We start from the raw sequence: 21285 nt of genomic DNA, 5'->3' as shown, positions 1-21285 counted from the left end.
GAGTAATATGTATTACTCGATTTCAGAAAGTCAGCTGTAAGTGTTAAGAGAAGGAAAGCCACTGTCTTTCCTTTGAGTTTGGCTTTCTCTGCCTCTTCTCCACACTGGAATGGTAAGAGTTGGTGGGAAAAATCAGGACTTACATAAAAGGGAAAAGAGCCAAGGAGGACCTGGGCTGTGTTAGGTCAAGCATGTTGGGCTGTTCGGAGAAGTGCAGGGATTCCCTGCAGCTCCACAGTCTCGTCCAGCTCACATGCTGACTTCCACATGGGGAATGAGAGGCAGGCTTTAGAGCCGTAAACAAAAGAATCTGGCCATGAGTCTCCTCTGCATGTAGACCACGAAAACCTATGGCAGCAGGACACAGCTAGCCAAGGATTTGGGATCCTGGGTCTAGGTCATCTTTCCCACTACAAGCAGCATCCACATCCTGCTTCCCCTCAGGATTAAGCACATTGCTGGACCTAAGTTTGGTCCTGGGGCCAGTGACAGAGTTGGAACCAGGTCGCTGCAGGCCCAACCAAAGGCTATTCAGAAACTATGAAGCAAGCAGATTCAGCACATCAATTGTAGGTCATACCTGCTTAGAAGGGCATCTAAAAATTGGAAGGGACTTCAGAAATCATTTAGGCCAACTACTATACCAATGAAGGAATGTCTTCTAAAACATCCTGATGGTACAACCTCTCCCTGAAAACTTCAGCGATCGAGAATTCACTACTACTCTCTACCACTCTTCAGGACCTTTTCTACTGTTGAAAAGAACCATTTGTTAGGAGCGTCTTGCTTATGAGGAAAGAATAACTGTCACCCTATAACTTTCACTGTAATTTGTTCTTTAGAGTAGGAAAGACTACTTCTTTTCCCACGTGGCAATTGTTCTTCTCCCCAGGTTATACACTTGACTCTAAGAGCACTTGAGATGATAAGCTATGGTTTCTGGACCTCTCACCTTCCAGTGATTCTCTTTTTAAAGCATTAGTGCCCACAAAGTACTACAATGCATCCACACCAGAACTTCACATTTTAGTTCCAGTTTTCATTATCCTATTAATTGGTCAGTTAACACAAGTAAAGCTGTAATTACAAATAAAAGTTGTTGTAAATAAGAAAATCAAGCTCCATGAACTAGTGAAATCTGCTATTTAATGTATGTATTTAAAGTAGGCAATACCTTTGCCTATAATATTGTTGTAATTTTTTCTGTTCTATAAGATAGATGTTTTTATATATTTTAGTTCCTAAAAGTGAGGTCTTTCTATACCTGATTTCCTTACCTTTAAAATGAATTGCCATAATGATGTAATCTCCCTCTTTCACAACATGGAGGGGTATACCTATGATAAGGTGATTCTCAGTTTTGCTATTCTCAGAAGTCAAGATCTATGGAAAAAGAAAGTTTTAAAAGTTCTTTGGATTTCTTGCCGCCTCCATTTCTTGAAATGAAAATGAAAAGAACCCCATGTCCCACTTCACATGACAGTGATGACTCAAGGTACAGGTTTAATAATTATTTTATTTATAAATTTCCACCAATTCTTGCCTGTCATATTATTCCAGATATCACAGATGGATTATTTACAGTATTATCACATGTTCATCTGCATGAAAATTAGGGGAAAGAAGAGATGTATAGACTGCATGAAAATGACACCTTAAAGTTCACATCTACAGTGTAGTGCTCTGTAAACATACAGGCGTATGAGCTAGGCCTGTCTTATCTGTCTTATCACCATCTAGCTGCATGACCTTGGGCAAGTCACTTCTGTTTTCTCACTTTTAAATTATCTTCACCTGACTTCTCTACCTCATACTTAATTGGCTGCATGCAAAAATACCTTGAAAAATATCATGCATTTGAAGTGTCAGTATTATTACTGTACTTTATTTATTATGATGTTTCCTTGTTTTAGAGTAATACTATGAATGTTTCAGTGAAAGTCATTTGTTTCCAAAGTGACCCTCTTAAAAGGAACTCTCAGCCATTAATCTTACTGACAGTCTGTTATGATTCTGAAGCCAGTGTCTCAATTCTTTGGAATAGGGTATGATAGTAAGAACATAACAATCATAAGTTCTAATTAATAACTAATACAGTAAAATGGCTTTAGTTCTCTAAAATCTAATAATCCAAGAGTAATGAGGTCAAACCAAGGAGGAAAAAATCCACCGTGGCTTGTTTAAATGATTTAAAATCCAAGTGAGAATTGTGGTAACTGGGAACCAACTTTTACCTAAATTGAAGCTTATTTGTGTAGAAAGACATCAAAATATAATCACTGAAAATCAAATTCCCTATGAATTTCTAAAAATTAATTCTAACATTTTCTTTCTGAAAAATTGCTTCTTTGGCAAAACATTTGGTACAAACTCCACTGCCCTCAAATCAGTGTTGGTCCAGATGGTAAGGTCCTGCCACCAAACTTCTTAGAGTCACATTGCTTTTTAACTGCAAAGTGAGTATCTCCAGAACTTCAAAATTCAAGGGACAACCTAGGTGATATTTATAATGATACATAAGGAAAGACTTTAGCATGCAGAATGGAACTACATAATTATGAGTATCTGGCAAACTGACCGCTATTTGTGTATTTATAAGGTACAGCCAACGTGATTATTACAAGTTTTTTGGAACCCTGGAGGACAAGGAAGATAACCTGGGAATGTGTCTTGTCGACTTACCAAGTACCATTAATTCAGTCTCCATACTATTACTCCCATGTCGTTCCTTAGAATGTTTTAGCCTTTGGGTACTCTAAGTCTTGGATGGAACTGTTTAGGGAGTGGTTACATATATGCAAAGAGTATAATGCTTTAGAAATGTTCTTGTTTATCAAAGTGAAAAGATAAATATTACACATGCTGAAAATGTGAAAATAAGGTTTCTGAGAGCTGCCAATCATTTGGGTACCAATTAGAAAGTATCTTCATCTGACTCAATATCACTTTTCGGTTTGGTAAGTCTTTCCAGTTCTTCTCCATCCTAAAAGGAAATATGAAATCAGTAATTACTTTAAAACAACACTAGAAATGTAGCATTATTTAATGATTACTAAGGAGAAACACTACTGGCAAATTTATTTCATTAAACTACAACCATAATCTAGTCAAATGAAATTAGGTAAATACTTATGTTCTTGGAAAGCTAATTTTAGACACACAATGAGATCACAAAAAATCAACACGTATCTCTGTACTTGAATTTCAAAACTAACAACCGGAACACAGTAAGGAGCACCCTCTACTGGTCTTGAAGGGAAGTAACTAGTGGTTGGAGAAATAAGTATGAACTAGGCCCTTACCTAAAATCGATATATTTTTTTTTTTTTACCTAAAAATTAGGGCAAGCACTGTTATCAGACCACTGGAAAAGAATACAGGACTTTTGAAACTGTACTCTGGCTGAGATCAGGGCATTTGAGACCCACCCTTCTAATTTCTTCATCTTAAGAATCTGTTCTGTCTCTACTTCAGAGACATTACTGATGGAAGTTCCACCATGAACTAATAGGCAAGAGATAATTTTTGTGAAGTACTTAATATATTTTTTTAAAGATTTTAATTATTTGACAGAGAGACAGAGAGAGCACAAATAGGCAGAGCGGCAGGCAGAGGCAGAGGGAGAAGCAGACTCCCCGCTGAGCAGGGAGCCTGAGGCAGGACTCAAAATCCCAGGACCCTGGGATCATGACCTGAGCCGAAGGCAGACGCTTAACAACTGAGACACCCAGGCGCCCGAAGTACTTAATATTTTGTATGTTCATGAACATTGTAAGTTTAAAGCTAGTTAGAGGAGTTTATTTCATCTTTTAAACATATATCTAACTCCTTACTTGAATCTCCAAAAGACCATTATTAATCTGCTAATACCATGACTGACAGACCTTCCTAGAATTATAAGCAACTGGCAGAATACTACTAGAAAAAATTTTTCTCTTACTTATGAAGATCCTTTTGAAAACCACCTTCTTAATGAGATAAGGTCTGCCCCTCTGGCACATTGGGGTTCATGAGTAACTCAGGGAAAATCAAGGAGCCAGGACTTCCACTTATATTTAACAAGACTGACTCATGTCAAAGACCAACTTTTATTATGAATGAGGCATATTTCCCAACTATCGTGGGCTGGAAAGAGTAATGGACTAGGAGTCAAACCTCATGGGTTTAGTATAGTTCTTTTTTACGTACTATCTATAACCCACTTAGCCTCTCTGAGTCTGTTTATTCATTTACCAAACTAGAAAGACTAGACAAGATAACCTGTGGGACATCTCCCAGTTCTGTGGCTCTAGAACATACATAAGGTCCTCAAGACCGTGATTTATGCTCTTTCTCGACCCCTTACAGTATTATCACGAGCCCTTGCACACCTAAGTCCAGTGAACGTTTGTTGAATAATTTTTAAAAGTCACAGAAATCCAATTCATCCTTTGCAAAATAAGCACTGACCAATTTCTCTTCTTGTATAACCATGCGCTGACTTTGGGAGAAAGAGGCAAAAGGCAGCATCCTCACAAACTTACCCCACTGGAGCGCTCCCAGAGACTGCCGCTTAGATCTCGGACTCTTTCTTGCCTAGGTGCGAACTCCAGACCTGGAGGCTTGCTGGCTTTGTAAATAAATATGGAGAGAAGAACTGAGGGTGCTTCTAAGAAAAACTGTAGGGAGGGCCTGAAGTCAAAGACCAGGACAGACACCGTTGTGATGGTGACAGTGGTGACCTGGGCCATCAAGACGTGGAACATGTTATCCAGGAACTTGAGAATAAAAGCCACCGAGAGGCCCTGGAGTGCAGTCACAAAAATAAGAGCAACTGAAAACACATTGTGGCCATAGAAGACCCCGCAGTTCTTAATCTGATCACGGTTACTGCTCTGAAGGCCCAGCGTCAGTCCGTTAAAAAGAATGCCAAAGAAATAGAGTTTGCTGTTCTGTACGAAGATGCTTTCGGCGAGCTGGTTCCCTTCCTTCAGTATCTTTTCATTATAGATATTGGCCATTGAAGAAATAAAACACTGGACTATAATAAGCACATGGCCCAAGCCGAGATGGATGTGACTAAAAACCACGTTTGTGGTGTTCCACTTAGCTTCAGGAAAAGTCCATGCCTTTGCTGTGCAATGGCCTTTGCCAGGGCACTCGCTTCTGAAAAGGAGGCAGGCATTGGATGGGCTGAAGAAGGCATCATGATGAAATCCATGTCCTGCCAGGTTACGCTGTGAAGTCTCAGTCCCAGCAGTGAGGGCCACAATAGACAAGAACAGAATCAGGAGGGAAGCCCATTGTATCCAGCTTAGATGCCTCCTATTCAAAGAGGAAAAACAAGATTTTACTACTGTTCCCCCCCCATTCCTTTCCCATATCAACTGTTCCGACTGAAAACTCAAGACACTTAAGTACTTGGTTGAATAAACTGTACCCAGTTTTTGCTAGCATTCCCAGTTCAAGTTCAAAGGAAACCCATTGGTGTCTCTGGTGCTTAAGCATATTTTTATTCACCTTTGTAATAAATTGTCCCTTAATGCCATTCAGTCACTTCTCATTGTTAAGTTTCCTTTTAACTTTAGATTCAACTAAGTCTCCTTTTTACCTCCAGAGCTGATCGTAGACCTTTGTAACAATTTTTTACTTTGCTGTGAAGTAAGTATGGCAGATTCTCAACCTGATTTCCATGAACCTGAATTTGGAGCCTTAGAAATCCACGAATCCTTGTAGTAGGTGCCAAATCTTCTATACAGGTGAATTCTCGGCCCTGCCCCCACCAATCCCATGAGACTCTTCAAAGCTGTCAAATTTCAAAGGTGTTCATGACCCAAAAAAGATTTAAGGAGGGAGTCTGCTCCTAGATCCATGGCTTAATCATAAAAGAATTTTACAGTAAACTACTGTTTGGGACAGTAAGGAAAAAAGTATTTTTAGTGTTTCAGTTTACAAAGTCTCAACAATGCTTTATTTCTTTACTTTTTTGCCTAACCACAAACTTGTATGATACAGAAGACATGCTTTATTGTCAATCTGTTTGTGGATTCATTCAGTTCAACATTTAAATAAGCAGCTACAATGTGCCAGGCTACTATGAGCCTGGGGAGATAAGACTTGATCTCCATCCCCAAGGAATTTACACTTTAATAGGGGAAGAGCCTTGAAACTAAATAATGCAAACATAATGTGTGACAAGTGATACACAGAACAATTGGGGCACAATAGGGAAGGAACCTTGAGTCTGTAAATGGGAGTCAGATGTTGTTTCAAAGAAAAAATGACACTTGAGGTGAAACATGAAAAATAAACTGAAATTTGCCATGTGAAACGGCAGTTGGCGATATACCCAGGCAGAGGGAAGAGTATACAAAGGCAACAAGAATGTACAATGTTGACTAAGGAAAGAGGAGCAGCTGACTCAGGTTGGGGTAGATACGGAGATCTGAAGGAGAACAAAATCTTCAAGTTTAAAGATCATCAATTAGTCAGATGAAGAAGAGGGAACACACACACATACACACGGAGAATATAAGCAAAGGAAGAAGTGTAAAGCAAAAGGTAAGAAATGGAAGTTACAAGAACTTTGGAGCATTTACTGGACACCTACTATGGGTCAGGCAATTTCTGTTCTAAGGAAGGAAAGAGTGCTCTGAGAGGTTAACGGACTTCCCTAAGGTCACATATTTATGAAAGAGCAAGGGATCTGAGCTATGGTTTGAATGTCTTCCTTTTGGACCAACGTACCTCTCAAGTACAATGTTTAAGTATAATGAGTTCCCAAGGTGCATATATAGGGAGAGGTGTCTGATTTCACCAATGCTTCCATAGAGCTTCATGAATTAAAATTTTATGTGCACAGACCAGCCTAGATAGCAGCACACAATGCACACTATCACGTCTTCTCATGTATACTTTCAAATAACCAGATCTAGCATTTAGTTATGAGGCTAGCATAGCCCTAAGCCATGAGGTCAGAACCTGTGTACTAATCACATAAATTTCTAAAGGTGTAGCTGGTATGCAGTAAGTGGCAGAAAGCAAATTGATTGGAAACAGAAAAGACAGATGAAAAGTATATGCCCAACTTATAAAAATCATTATATAACCAATTATTGGACATCAAGACAAATATAATTCTATATAATATAATCTATAATTCCTTTAGCAGTTTTCAATTCTGACAGCTACAGATTTTCTACTAATACTGACACTGAGAAAAAAAGAACCTAATTAAACAAAGCCTTATCCAAGTTAATCGGTACCACTGCACATATTGCTCATTCAAGGTAACGTTCTAGAAGAAGGGAAAAATTATTAAGGGTTAGGCTGAAAATGGTAGATTTTCAGCAAAGAAAATAAAGCTTAATAAATTATCGCATAGTCAGCTGAAGATAGGTGCTCTTATAAATGACTGTGCATGAAAGAATTTGCTTCCCACAGTTTAGTGAATGCAACAGTAGAAACTAACCTAAACGATCTCTCCACTACCCCAGTAAACAAACCATTCGGATTGCTGATTAGAGCTGAACGCTTACAACTAGAAGGCCACTCTACCTGAGGGCTTCTGCTTCCAAATGAACTCCATGCTCACAGAGTCTCTGTTCCTGTGTTTTTGCCAAGTGACCTCATTATTGTAATTAGATATTTAATGATTACATAAATGATAAATTATGAGCAAAAGGATTACAGTTTTTATGAAAAGTTGAATGCTTTGGAAGATTAATTAAAGGCAAATTACTCGCAAGATTAACCTGTCTTCAAACTGGGTACAGATGAGCTAATTATAAGATTAGGAAATAAATAATAAAAATCTACAATCTACCCTAAAAGTATTTTTAAGAATTTGTTCTACTTTAAAGAAACTGAAACCAGAAAGCATGGATGATGTATAATGAATGTAGCTTCAAGAAAGAAGCCAAAAAAAACTACAATCAGCAAATCCCACACATTTCAAAGGCAAGGCCTGAGCTCTTCAAAACATTGATGAATGGACATTTACACATCTTAAGCTGTTCAAGGTATTTTTTTTTTTTAATGATTCACCACTTTGAGTTTTCCTAATAACTCAAAAATTAAGTCCAAATTGTGTTAGATAAGAGCATCTCTACCATACTGGTGACAGTAAAACAGGGCAGAACATGAAAATAAAGTGGAAAGACTCACAGGACTTTAAAAAAAAATTGTACATAAAACATTTCTTAGCACAGACAGTGACCAGTGGCATATTTATAACAGGAAATTACAAAAGAGGGTTATCAAGTGAATGATTTTGAAGAAATGCTTGTACCAGTGAGTGGCACTTTTTTTTTCTTTTGCTTATTTGGAGAGTAACTAAACGTTACCATAACTTCTAAGACACCCATCATGTGTCAAAATGTTTTTCATTGATTTTTTTTTTTCCCAACAGCTTCCTTTTGAAGATATCAGAGAAATTTATATACATTTTTTTAGATAAAAGTGCTTGTTTGGTTATCTTCTGCCCCCAGATCTCAATGTTCAGGTTGATACTATTTCCTAAAGTCTAATTAAACAAGATAGTACAACTTTGCCAAGCCTTAATAAGGCTCCAAGGCATAATGCCTGCCACCAGTTTCCACTGTGGACCAGTGGCTATACTTCAAAGAACAAATCTACACATTCACATGGGGTTTCTCCTGAACATCCGGTAAGATATTTGATTGGTGCTATTTTTCTTTCTACCACTTTCAAATTCTTCCAACTAATTTTTGCATTAGTCACTGGTCTTCTTTTTTCCTACCTGTGTAGCCTTATACTCTTTGTATGAGAAAGGTATTTGATGGCTCTGCTAGAGTCAAGTATAAAACAAGAGCTTTAATATTCTAAACGTAGGGGGCTGGGAGGCTAGGGTAACAGGGGGATGGGCATTAAGGAGAACACATGATATAATGAGCACTGGGTATTACATACAACTTGAACTCTACCTCTGAAACTAATATACTATATGTTAACTAACTGAATTTAAATTAAAAAATATTCTAAATGTAAAATGAGTTATTTATGGCAAACACATTAAGAATATGTAATAAGACTCAAGCTGCTACTCCTGGGTCAAAATTTTATTGTTAAGGGCAAAAGAACATTAAATGGCTCACAAAGAGTAGACTGAATAAGGAAAACCGAACAAACAACATATGCCACCAATGACAAAATGATCAAAATAGAACAAAGTTGATTTAAAATGTAATAATAGATAATACAGTACTTGGAAGACATTCTCATAAGACAGTATTAGATTTATTATATTCTTTTAGCAATATTAAAACTAGCTTCAGTGCTGATTTGTGAATCAGTCAAATTAAGACCCCCTCTAGGAGCCAAGTTACTGCCTGCAAAAATAATAAAAATGGAGTGATTTTATTGTCTATTTAATTAACTTGGAAGGATTCAAAACAAAGAGATTAACAACAAAGCAAATACATGCGTAAGAATATTACTGCTCTGAATATTAAGAGATAAAATATGGGCAAAAGCTTCTTGGAACTTTAGTTCATAACATTAATTATTATTAAAACTAGCAACAATATAACAATGTTATTATAATTAAGTTTTCAGTATAATTAGATTCAGATTTGGTTACACTAAGAACTTTCTTAATATAGTTTAATGCTTAAAAATTTAAGAGGGCCATCTCTGCCCATGTGCTAGCTGTCTTAGCCTGACAGGGGCAGTTCACTTTGAGTTGGTCCCTCTGCCTCTAACCTTGCTGCCCCACATGCTCCCTCCCCTGTGGTCAAAGCCACCTAAATGCTGCAAAATGCCTGGTGGCTCTGGGCCCTAGGCACAGACTCAGCTTGAGATGAATCTCCTGATGAACCGGGACAATAACTCCTGCCTCCTGGGGTTGCTGTGGAGTTAAGCCTAGCTGGGGAAAGGCCCTCGGCTCAGCCCTTGGCCCAGCTCTTGGCCCTGAGGAGTCTTTATTGTGTTATCTTCTCACTGTCCAGCTGAAAGCCTGCCTGCCCTGTTGCCTACAAACCAGTCGGCCAGCCCTGGATAAGGCCTTTCTGAGAGGCCCTGACCTCTGAGCCACAGCTCATGCTTTGGAGTAAATTAAAACAAACAAAAACAAAAAAAATATTATATACAATTAAGGGCACAGCTAGAGCTATAGGCCAATTCCAAATCTGGCAATACATTTTTGCTTTGGCAAATTCAATTTTAAATTGATATAATCTTGGGCGCCTGGGTGGCTCAGTTGGTTAAGCAACTGCCTTCGGCTCAGGTCATGATCCTGGAGTCCCGGGATCAAGTCCCGCATTGGGCTCCCTGCTCGGCGAGGGGCCTGCTTCTCCCTCTGACCCTCCCCGCTCTCATGTACTCTTTCTCTCATTCTCACTCTCTCAAAATAAATAAATAAATCTTTAAAAAAATTGATATAATCTTGACACAATACTTATGTATTGTATAATGTAGGTATAATACCATGTGTACCCACATAAACTGTCATTTCACAGAAAAAAAAATTTTACTTAAAAAAAAGCCAACATGTTTTTGAGACCCCTTTATGAGACTCCCTTATCAAATAATGAACCTTCTATTATATGGCAGGGCCAATTTTATTCCTCCATGAACATGCATCTCCAATTTTATCACAGGAATCAATATAAAGACATTACTGCTTATATATAACATATATATATATCTCAGAAGCCAACTTTTTATCCTATAAAGTGACTTTTGTTGATTTTAAAGACTTCAAAACATTTTGGAATTAGCATTCTTTAATTTGCTAGTTGAATTATTGTCACAATTCATAAATGAAGAACCTGCAAATTTCAGTGCACTCTAACTTTTAACCTGGATGAAATATAATGTTTGTTTTTTTTTTTCCTCATCTCTCACATCAACTGTTAAATTGAATGCTTCCTCAGGATAAAAGAAAGTCTTTCAAGAACTCCATATAATCAATGTACTGAATCCATCATGGATTCAACAAATATTAACTGAGTGCCTACATACTAAGCCATTCACCCTTCTGTACAAATTATGAAAGCACATACTATGACATGGCACGAGAAATAAGAAACTAAAAGGGGAAGTGAACGCAAAATTAAAAAAAAAAACAATCACAACAAATACAACAAGAAGTTAATTTTATTTTTATCATCATCACGTAACAAATTAAACTGGAGTTAAATACCCAGATCCCATTATACCTTAGAATATTCTGGCCTTCGCTTGGTAGCAGAGCCTGTTTACTTAAAAATGTTTATTTTATTCAAAGGTCTTCCTGGAGAAAGGAAACACTAGTGATAGCATTTTTTAAAAGTTTAAAAATCTATCATTCCTATTAATTGTACTTTTGACTAGATTCCTCATGCAAATCCTCTGCCAATCAGAGCTTAAATCATGTACTCATCTCAAGTAGTTTAATAAGGAATTTGCCACTCTTTATCATCTCCAAACTACAAATAACAAATGCATTAACAATATTTAGGAACTTCTTGGTTCCCTACTAAAGTATAGAGATCTTGGGGCGGGGAGAGCCCATCAATTCTTTGTTGAAAATCTGGCACTAAAAACTAAAATAAGCTGGTCAATTATTTATTTATTTTTTTGAGATGCTAAGAAAAAACTTTTCATACATCTAGTTGCAAAGATTTAGATGGGCCAGCACTAGAGCTCGTTTCTAGATGGGTTAACCAATTTGTCCACAACACAAAGCCAGTTAGGAATAAAATCTCGGCCCTGGGATTCGGAGGGTTCAGTGCTCTGGGTATATCATCTCAAATAAGGCTGTGCTGTTTTAAAGTATGATATATGATATCAGAGCTAGTTACTTACTTCAGCACTATCCTGAATAGAAGAGCTGTTGTTATAATGCTAAAATTTGAGAAGATAACAGCCATGGCCTAGAAAGAAGGAGAAGATAGAGTTACAATCCAAACAAAGTAGTGACTTCAGAAATCTCCCAGCTCTCTGGTTCACCTGATAAAAAGAGCTTTTTGGTCAAAAACCTGAGGGGTTATGAGGGCAGCTATTTCACTAGAGGATTAAATTCCATTTTTATTGGTTGTTAAATGTATGCAGATATGACCAAATTATTGTATAGGCTTTGAAAACATGCTTAAATTCAGCAAATGCCTGTGTAAATAATCTGTATATGCAGATCTGGAAATGCTTAGAACTCTAAATGTTCAGGTCTAGAAATAACAGCTACCTTGCTTATGAAGCATACTTTTTCAAGCTCTTCAAGTGCTTTATAGATTTTTCACACTATTTCCAGGGGTGGAGGGAAGGCAAGTAGTGTTAGGCCCATTTATACAGTAAGAAAATTGAGGTACAGGTTTTTAAACATCTTTACTATTGTAGGAATTCAATCAGTTCTCCTGGTTGAACTGCAGTGACTCAGTACCAGTGATTCAATACCAAATTCATATTTGACAGTCCTTTGATTTATTCATATTGTTCTCAACACTTAGAAATGTGTTAGCCAGATTTCATAAAGGTCTCTTTTCATGAATTCAGTCATATTTCACATATGAGATATTAATCTGAACATGTATATACTTTGGCTCGGAAAGTATGAAATTTCATCATTGCTCCCCATGATTGGATTTGACAATATTAACAATTTTTAAAAACAAATCCTACTTGTTTACTTCACTTTGCCTTTTTCCTTGCTGTCAGTTTAAGGTGACTGAACTCCAAAGAGTATTTTTCAGTAGTCTTATATAACCAGCAAACATGGCTACCATGTAGGTGAATTAAAGAAATAAGAATAAATCCAATAAAAACCAGCAAAAATTCCAAGAATATAACATTGTTGTTTTTCTATTGAATTTCTTATGGGAAGCACTGTTTTAAGGATTTCTCAGTGTCCTCTGGAGACAAATGTTTATGAACCCCTGCGTAGGAGAAGAGTAAGAGCTGAGGAGGAAAGTAAGTGGCTGGTAAGAGGGAGGAGGCAGTGGCTCTGATCAATCACAGTAACAGTGCACATCACCTAACCAAGCAGCCCGGCTGCCCTGGTGAATTCTGAAACTGCTTCCCATGCAAGAGCAGAAATAAACAAAACACCAGAGCTCTCTGCCCCAAAACTTCCATGCATCTCTAATTCTTTCCAACTAGACTTGGGCACTATACAGAATATGCCATGTGACTGATTTTGTAAGATCTGTGGTTGTGCACAATCAGGAAGGAAGAGCAAAGCAATAAGCTGGAAGAACAAGGAAGCTGCAATCTTGCTTTCATACTGAGGAGAGAGGAAAGGGATATAAATTTAGAGCTGATCTAAATAAAATACAACAACTATGTACTCATTGATGCGAAAAATTATGTTGTTGGGTAAAGGAATTCTCAGATCTGAAAAACAAAGTGGAAGAATCTAAGAGAACACATTCTAATATTCAAAACACTTACTAATAACATGGATCACACAGCTGAAAGGAACTTCAGGTGATCACCTGGCCCAGGTTCCTGCCTTTGGGTTGGTATGGTATTCTAATGTTATTCTATTTTACAGATGGGCAACTGACACAGTACTTGGGGGTTGCCTAATACACAGCTTCTAAATTGTGCAAAAGAATCAAATTCCTGTTTTCTACTTAGTGCTCCACTGATCTCTCCTTCTTGTCCCACTCTCAAACTGACTTGGCTATATTTAAGAGGCTTCAGATAGAGAACTAGTGCCAATAAAAATCCTATTTATCATCAAAATGCCTGCATATATTCTTTAAAGAAACTTAAAACACATTTTGGCAACAATGGCAATAGAAATCTTCATTTTATAAAATATTAGGGGAAAATATACACATGCCCCAAAGTGAGTAATATGTAAAAGCAGAAGACCAAATTTTAATTCCGATTACGAATGGATTTCTCAATTGGCATGGAGGATGCCAAGAGAGATGAGAAACATCCCTAGTATTATCAGGTATAGATAGCATTTATAGCTGGGAAAATATATTTTCTACTTTTAAGGAACTTGTTGGTTAAATGATAGGACTAACAGAAAAAGAAAAAAAGATCATACAAACAGAATGCAGGTATTACATTAAAGCAGGTATAGGACAAAGTAGTGCACTGAGTACATGATTTTCTGAGTTAATCATGGAAATCTGTTTGGAGGTACTAAATGCTAAAGTTAATGGAGGCTGGTGACCATAGGATGGCTCAGCAAACAGGCAGACTGACTAAGGTTACACACAGAGATGGCTCCACATTCCCTGGCCAGGGACCAGCTCCTGCCAAACAGTCAGTACAGCTTTCTACAGCAATCTTTAACAGAAAGAGAATGTGGCAAGCAGATTGGTAATTCCGTATTCAGACGATTCTGGTCAAACCTCAGGAAGACCACTGGGGGCAAAGAAAAACTAACACTGACAATGAAAATGATAAAAAAGATTAGTTCTGGGATTCATTTCTCTGTATTTTTCCAGTGTTATTTTCTATCATATTTACTTACAGGCTGAAGGTAGGAAATGACATAGAAGACGATCAAATTATCCAGGAAATAAAGAAAGGCAGGGATGGACCACTTCATGAAATTAGAGAATTCCTTCCAGGAAGCACATCTCAAGTTTCTACTTTGATGATCTTCTAAAGAAAGAAAGACAGCAATAAACAAAGGATCCTGATGAATGCCCATATTTTTAGAGTTGTATTTGATTACTGATACAATTCTTTGAGGCTTTATGAACTAGCTTTCATCAGTGACTATTAGCCTTAAGAAATCAAAGGCAATGTAGGATTTCATATTATCTCTCTTTCTTCAGCCCACCAACTACCATGCCTCATCACTGACAATCAGCAACACCCTTAGGAAAACCTAATTCCTGTTAACTTGAAACATCACTTGGAACATCTCAGGATACTTAAGGTTTCTCTTACTACTATGAGAGCCTAAAGCCAAGAGAGAGAGCTAGATGTTAGAACATAGAGGAAAAAAAAAAAATCAAGCATTTATGCTGGGATTTTCTTCCCCCTCGGGGGGGGAGGGGCGAATCAGGAAAAGATGATACCAGGCAAAAATTTATAATATGGGAGTAGAGAAAATTAAATTTTACTAATCCTCATATGAGTTATGATCCCATCTCTAGATTTCCAGAAACTTAGGAAGGTACCATAACAAGAGAATGTAAAATAACCCGCAAAAATAGAAAACAATTTAAATAATAAGCCCTGCAAATAACACATAAATTTCATGAGATTAAGAAATGTATTCCAACTAGAAACTTTGCACAAATTGAAACTTTTAAGAATAAAAAGAAATCTTCCTGGAAAAGACAGTTAATACTTTAAATTCTATGTTTACCTCACATGTGAGGGCAAAGCATAGAATGTGCTAAGGCTCAAGAATTGGGGAACTAAGGTGGAGAATTAATACATAATACATATGAAGAGCCACAAAAGGCCAGATGTTTTAGATGTGAGGAAGGAATGAGTATCTCTGCTCGATAATTGATGAAATTGGAAGTCAGGGAAGTTAAAATAATCTGCCCCAGAATATAGTCTCTCTGACTCCAATCCACTATACTACCACCCCTGTAGGAAATGGGGGCTGTTTGGCAATATGCTACATATCAAATCAGACAGCAGTGATTCAGAAAATCCTGAACTTGAATAAAAACTAACTCGCTGTGTGACCCAACAAAGGAACAAGTAACAAGGTAGAGCAATGGCCAAGACATGAGGAAAATGTGGGCTGGAGTCCTGGCCCCTGCCCCTTCCTACCCACCATTGCATAGCATTTTCTCTTTGGGCCTGTTTCTCCACTTGCAAAACAGTGGTGATCATACCTAAGTTTGTATGTTAGTGTCCTCACATATATAAAATTAGTGGGCTAGACTAAATGACACTGAATGTTCCTTTCAGTTCTAAAATGTTTTGATTCTGTGATTTTTAACAAGTATAGAGTACCACTTTAAGACTTACCTTTCTTTACAACCCAGAATGACACAAGCATGCAGAAAACTAGCTTCACCAATTCTGAGCACACATTCACAGTAGTTGGAAGATAATCATACTTGTTTTCTGAAATGTAACAAATTTTTTTAACTATAAATTTTGTTCTACATAATGCTTATATACAGTTAATAATTTATAGCTGTTTCTAAAAGCTGGATTTTAATACTGGTTATATTAAACTTCATCCAGTTGGCTTTGTTCTCTCTTGGATTTTTTAATCCGTTCACCTAATGTATTAGCCATCCTTATGACATTCAGTGTTTTATTATTCTTGAGTTTGATAAACAGCCTTCTGATGTTTTCATCCAAGTTACTGATAAATATGTGGAGGAGGTTAAGGCTATGGGCAAAGAAGACTTTGGGGTATGGCATTAGAGATGGGCTTCTAAAATGACCACTAGTTAGCATTCAGGGCCTGACTCCTCAAAAGCTATGCCTTTATCTGGCTGAATTAGGACCCGGCTCATGGTTCCTCTTGTGTGACTTGCCTGCCTTGCTAGAATCAAGGTACACAGTCTGTGATATTCCCTTAGCGTAGTCCCATCTGTTTCGCATCGTGGCATGCGTAGGAAACAGTATTTGTTTGGCACTCTGGGATAAACAGTACATTGGGGTAAAAGAAGGAAGCTATTAGAGCCAAGAGGCAAGTGCCCAGGGCTCTGGCTACCTCTAGGGCTGGGAGGAAATATCTGACATAATTCAAACCCACTGACGAGCTGGGAAGATAGTTCTTAACTTACAAGTCAATTTAATTAGGAAATGAGGTTAGGTCAGTTTGCCTTGGTCTTAGCTGTTACCTCTATCTATTCCAAATGCTGACAAACAACTTGCTGTACAATTTTGCCATGAACAAACAAACTTTGTTAGGTCCTATTTTAAGGAATGCATTTTCCCCCCTTTCGAAACATTTGCCTGTTTCCCTTGGTCATGATATGAAAAACCAAAACTGGCCAAGTACAGAGGGAAAATGCCAACTCAGCATTCTTTCTATCCAGAACACCTTTTTTCTTTTTTCTGCGGTTTCCCTTGACCTTCTCAACATAAGCATAGTCGATTCTTTGTTTATCTGGATCCTGCTGCACTACCTGTAAACCTTTATAGCAGTACTTGTCCCACTGTATTATAGTTACTTCTGTGTATGTCTTACCTTAGAATGTAAGCTTCTTATGAGAAAGGGCCCACGTTAGTCATCTTCATATAACTGGCAGGTAACAGTATTCTGCATGTAATAAATGTTCACCTGAATTTAATACTTGCCTGTGAAACTTTCTCCATCATTCGAAGCCTCATTAAAACCTCTCCTCCCTTCTCTGAGCTTAAAGCTAGGCTGAGATCACACTCTACTATCTGCTAATAATTACTTTGCACTGATCTCTATGATACACACAAGCGAACATGCACACAACAAGAACGGGGGAAAGGCCTTCAGATTACAGCTCTCAAATTCTTGCCACTGCTCTAGAACTCACTTTGGCTTTTATTTATTTTTAAATTATATTTCTGTCATGGTAGATCCCAAACTGTGACTCAGCATCACATTGGGCCTCCTTACGCTTACCTTCTGCCCTCGCTCATACACCTTATTTACACTGCATCCATCCTTACTGGGCTCCCTTTAGTCCAAAGAAAGGGGCCATGATCCCTTATGACCCATTCTCCCCTTTAAAAATTTCCTTTCTCTTCAGGAACTTTGCTCCAATAAGTACTTTCTCTGTCTTCTATTAACTGGCGTCCCCCCTTGGCCTGTAAGTATGCTCAAACTGTCCTATCCAAAAAAAAAAAACACAAAATATAAGCTCCTACCCCTGCCCCAGCTACCATACTTTCTCCTTCTTTCCCTAAAATAGCACCAACATTCATTATGTCCCTTTTACCCACTTTCCATTCAGGTCTTATTCCCAAGCAATCTGGTTTCTGATCCCATCACTTTATTCAAACTACCTAGTCTCTGAGATTACCAAACATCTTCTAATTACTAATTCCAAAGGGCACGCTTTAATCCCTATCTTATTATGATACTATTTTCTTTGTCTCCAAACTCATTTCCTTCCCTTCTATAAGTCATGTGCATTTAGTTCTCTTATTTCTCTAAGGATTCTTTCTTAACATCTGAGTGTCGGCATGGCTCTTAAAGGTTGGCATTCCTAGTAATTCTATCCTTGGGTCTTATTTTCTCCTTCTGCATGCTTACCGTGAATGAGCTCTCTGCTCCTATGGCTGTAAATGTCAATTTAATATTAATGTCTCCAAATCTGTATTCTGCAACATTTAATGCTCACTAAACATATCCACATGAATAACTACCTCCTATGCATGAATTTAATTGGTATTTCTTTCACATATGTGATGTGCTAGATAGTGCAGAATATCACAATGAACAAGGACATAGCTCCTGGCCAGGAGGGAAGGTACCTAGCTAAAACTCTGTAATCTTTCTGAATTCTGGCCAACCTGCTTCTTCCTATTAATAGCTTCCATCTGAGCTGAGAACACCATCAATCTACTTAGCACCCCAAACCAGAAACCTTTGAGCTATATAGTATTTCATGTTCTTTAGTCTCCATATTCAATACATTCTCTGAGTCCTGGCTTTTCTATGTTTAGAGTATTTTTTTTTAATCTATCCTCTCTTCTCTATTTTTACCTCAAAAGCCTTGGTTAGTCTTCTTCATCTCTGGCTTGAATTTGCAATAACCTCAACTGGCTACTCTGCTTCCAGTCTCTTCCCGAGTCCATCCTCTATCCTGCTACCATAACAGTCTCTCCCACTTTGTTTATAATCTTCAAGCATTCCCACGCCCCAGACTCTAGGGCCTAGAGAATAAAGTCAAAGTTCCAGCTCCTTAGCATGGCATATGAAGTCCTTAAGGATCTGATCATAACTTTCCCCTATGGTCAAGCACCCCTTGCCCCTCTCCTCCAAGTCTTTAAAATTTTGCTCAGTAATTCTGAAGTACATGTTCTCACAATTCATTCTTTTTTTTTTTTTACGTATCTATTCATTTTTATGGATTGTTGCTTCTGTTCTGAATACCCCTGCCCACTGGTCTTCTTGTGGATCAACTTCACCTTATCAGGGAGTGTTCCCTGATCCCTTTGCACTCCATACCATCCTCTCCCAGATAGAATATATCACTTCCTAATCTAAACTATCTCTGCATCTTTGATATAGAACTGCATTTATTCTACCATATTTTCATGATGTTTCACACGTACAGCTCTCCTAATAAACCGAGTTCTTGAGAACAATGTCTATGTCTTGCACACTTTGAACACTGCTACTTAATACTTGGCGTAGTGCCCAAGAGATAAATGTTAACCAAAGTAGAGACTTATATATACATCGGACTCCACAAGCAAACCATTAAGGGTCGTGATGTCATGACTTTGTGTGTCTTCAATAACTAGTGAAAGGTTCTCAATACAGCTCTGTAGAATTAAACTATTTATCTAAATACAAATTCCTACATTAAAAAAAAAAAAACAACAGAAGGGGCACCTGGGTGGCTCAGTTGGTTAAGTGTCTGATTCTTGATTTCGGCTCAGGTCATGATCTCAGGTTCTTGAGATCAAGCCTTGCACTGGGCTCTGCACCACACATGGAGCCTACTTAACAGTCTCTCTTACCCCCTTCCTTTGCCCCCTCCCCGACACCATGCACACACAAGCTCTCTCTCAAAAAAACAAAAAAAAACCCAACCAGAAGACTTCTTGAGCTAATAATTTCAAAGCTAATAATTTCTACTGAAACACTGGTATAGTAATTAAGACAGTACCTCACAAATGCCAAGTGACCATATATATCCTATTTCAAAGTAAGTTATAATTACACGTACTGCTACAGACCCAGAGATATCTGTTGATTAAAGCAACAGTCAGATGTTATTATCTGTTCTCTAAAGGGCTCAGCACTGCACTTGACTAATCCAAATTTCACTCAACATCAAACATTTTTCTTGCTCAGGAATGAAAAGTTACAAAATCAAATTTAAACATACTTTATCGTTTACATGAAGCAGAGTACCTGAAAGGGTATTATCTCTATTTTACACATAAGGAGACCAAACACAGGAGACATAATGTGTGATTAGATAGAAGTGCTCCATATATTCCAAGTCTTAACTTACCTTCATTGGCTGAATATTTTACCAGTAGGATTCGACTTGAGCTTAAAGCAACGAATATGGTGCCTAACAGGAATGTATACATTGTCGACAAGGAGCAGAACATGGGATGACCATAGCACTTGCTTTCCATTCCACTGTTTTTTAATTGCCTTAAAGAAAAGAACATATTCGTGAGCAACGCTGCAGGCAGATAAAGCATAGCACAAATACCACTGATTAGTGAAGAACAGAAAAGAAATGATGTAGATGTCTGGCTATGGTTATATCAAAACCAAGAAAATTGAGGAGAACAAGAGGAAACAGGGAAAAAAATGAGAGAGTCAGAATTTGATAGGAGGGGAAACTCGAGAGACAGAAAAGGCAGTGCCTGATTATAAGTGTTGCCCAAAGTAGCAAGTGAGCAACTGACACTTTGGGGCTGCGGAATTCTGCAGAAAGCAATTTTAACTTCCATTCCTATTAGCAACTTTGCTCTAGAGGAAGAGAATTTCAGATTTCTATTATTCTCCTCAGTAGCAGCTCTTCTCTAAAAGTGGGAAAAGGACTTGCTGGGAAAGCTTTCGTTACAATAATAAGCCAAATGTAAATATTTGAAACAGTGCTGTGAATTTATACTTAACTAGTGGTAAAAGTCATGAGAGAGCTTAAAAATCAATGCCTCTAAGGTCGTCTTTTTGATACGTTGAAGAAACCTCCAGGCAAGGTAACTCCTCCAAAGCCTCCCACGGCAGGGATGGTGCACAGGACCTGGAACATCGGGGACAGAGGGGCTTGAAACGTCAACACGGACAGCCCACCTGCGCGCAAGCGTAGAGGTCAAAGACGTACCTCCCCTACGCTAGGAAGGCAGGTTTCCCTCAACGGGGGGGGGGGGGGGGAATCCTTCTTGTCACATGCGCAGTAGGAATCTCGAGCGGAGCGCCCTCCCCTCATACGCACGCGCATTTGTTTGCCAGATGGGTGAGGTTACCTCTGTCCGTCCGAAGGGTTTTTAGTGGAGCAGCGCACATTCTAGAGCTGATGCAGTAACTGTGTAGGTCCGCAGAAGCAGCAGTAACTTTTAGGGTTCATAGTTTGGGAAGCTATGGGAAGGAAAGAAAGGCTAAAAAGCCTCTGCCCCGGAGCCTCCTGTTCCGAACAAAAAGCACAATAACGTCCCGACAGAGAAAGAGCCGACCTAGTACCCATTGCGCAGGCGCGTTCAGTGTTCCGCTTCCGGAAGGAGGGGAGAAGCGGCCTGAGCCCG

General features: G+C 38.2%; 1 protein-coding gene across 5 annotated transcripts; it reads right to left on the bottom strand.

The window, feature by feature from the left end:
• Window positions 1–1496: 1496 nt before the first annotated feature.
• On the bottom strand, window positions 1497–21229 carry SLC35A5 (solute carrier family 35 member A5). 5 transcript variants are annotated; one of them, XM_025874212.2, is made up of 8 exons: window positions 21010–21229; window positions 20698–20836; window positions 20040–20188; window positions 15880–15978; window positions 14411–14544; window positions 11788–11855; window positions 4524–5304; window positions 1497–2983 (listed from the first exon to the last, which is right to left on the bottom strand). In XM_025874212.2, exons 3-8 carry the CDS (start codon window positions 20167–20169, stop codon window positions 2915–2917), a joined length of 1281 nt encoding a protein of 426 aa, XP_025729997.1. In that variant the 5' UTR covers window positions 20170–20188; window positions 20698–20836; window positions 21010–21229; the 3' UTR covers window positions 1497–2914. The 5 variants fall into 5 exon arrangements, with proteins under 5 accessions (XP_025729997.1, XP_025729978.1, XP_025730020.1 ...); XM_025874193.2 differs by lacking the exon at window positions 20698–20836; XM_025874235.2 differs by lacking the exon at window positions 20698–20836 and having other exon boundaries at window positions 14411–14541.
• Window positions 21230–21285: the final 56 nt, after the last annotated feature.

The sequence above is a fragment of the Callorhinus ursinus genome, unplaced genomic scaffold (genome assembly GCF_003265705.2).
Source record: "Callorhinus ursinus isolate GAN/ISIS: 27379988/994484 unplaced genomic scaffold, GSC_fseal_2.0 scaffold1, whole genome shotgun sequence".
In the NCBI taxonomy this organism is placed as follows: domain Eukaryota; kingdom Metazoa; phylum Chordata; class Mammalia; order Carnivora; family Otariidae; genus Callorhinus; species Callorhinus ursinus.
The sequence above is the reverse complement of the archived record's forward strand: the minus strand, read 5'-3'. Positions and strand labels throughout refer to the sequence as shown.

Excerpts from the sequence above, each read along its gene's own strand:
- SLC35A5 (XM_025874212.2), bottom strand. The coding sequence starts at position 20,169 with ATGGAAAGCAAGTGCTATGGTCATCCCATGTTCTGCTCCTTGTCGACA. Across the intron at positions 15,979-20,039 it reads AAAATATTCAGCCAATGAAG|AAAACAAGTATGATTATCTT; the intron begins GTAAGTTAAGAC and ends GTTACATTTCAG. Across the intron at positions 2,984-4,523 it reads TCTGGGAGCGCTCCAGTGGG|GATGGAGAAGAACTGGAAAG; the intron begins GTAAGTTTGTGA and ends ATTTCCTTTTAG.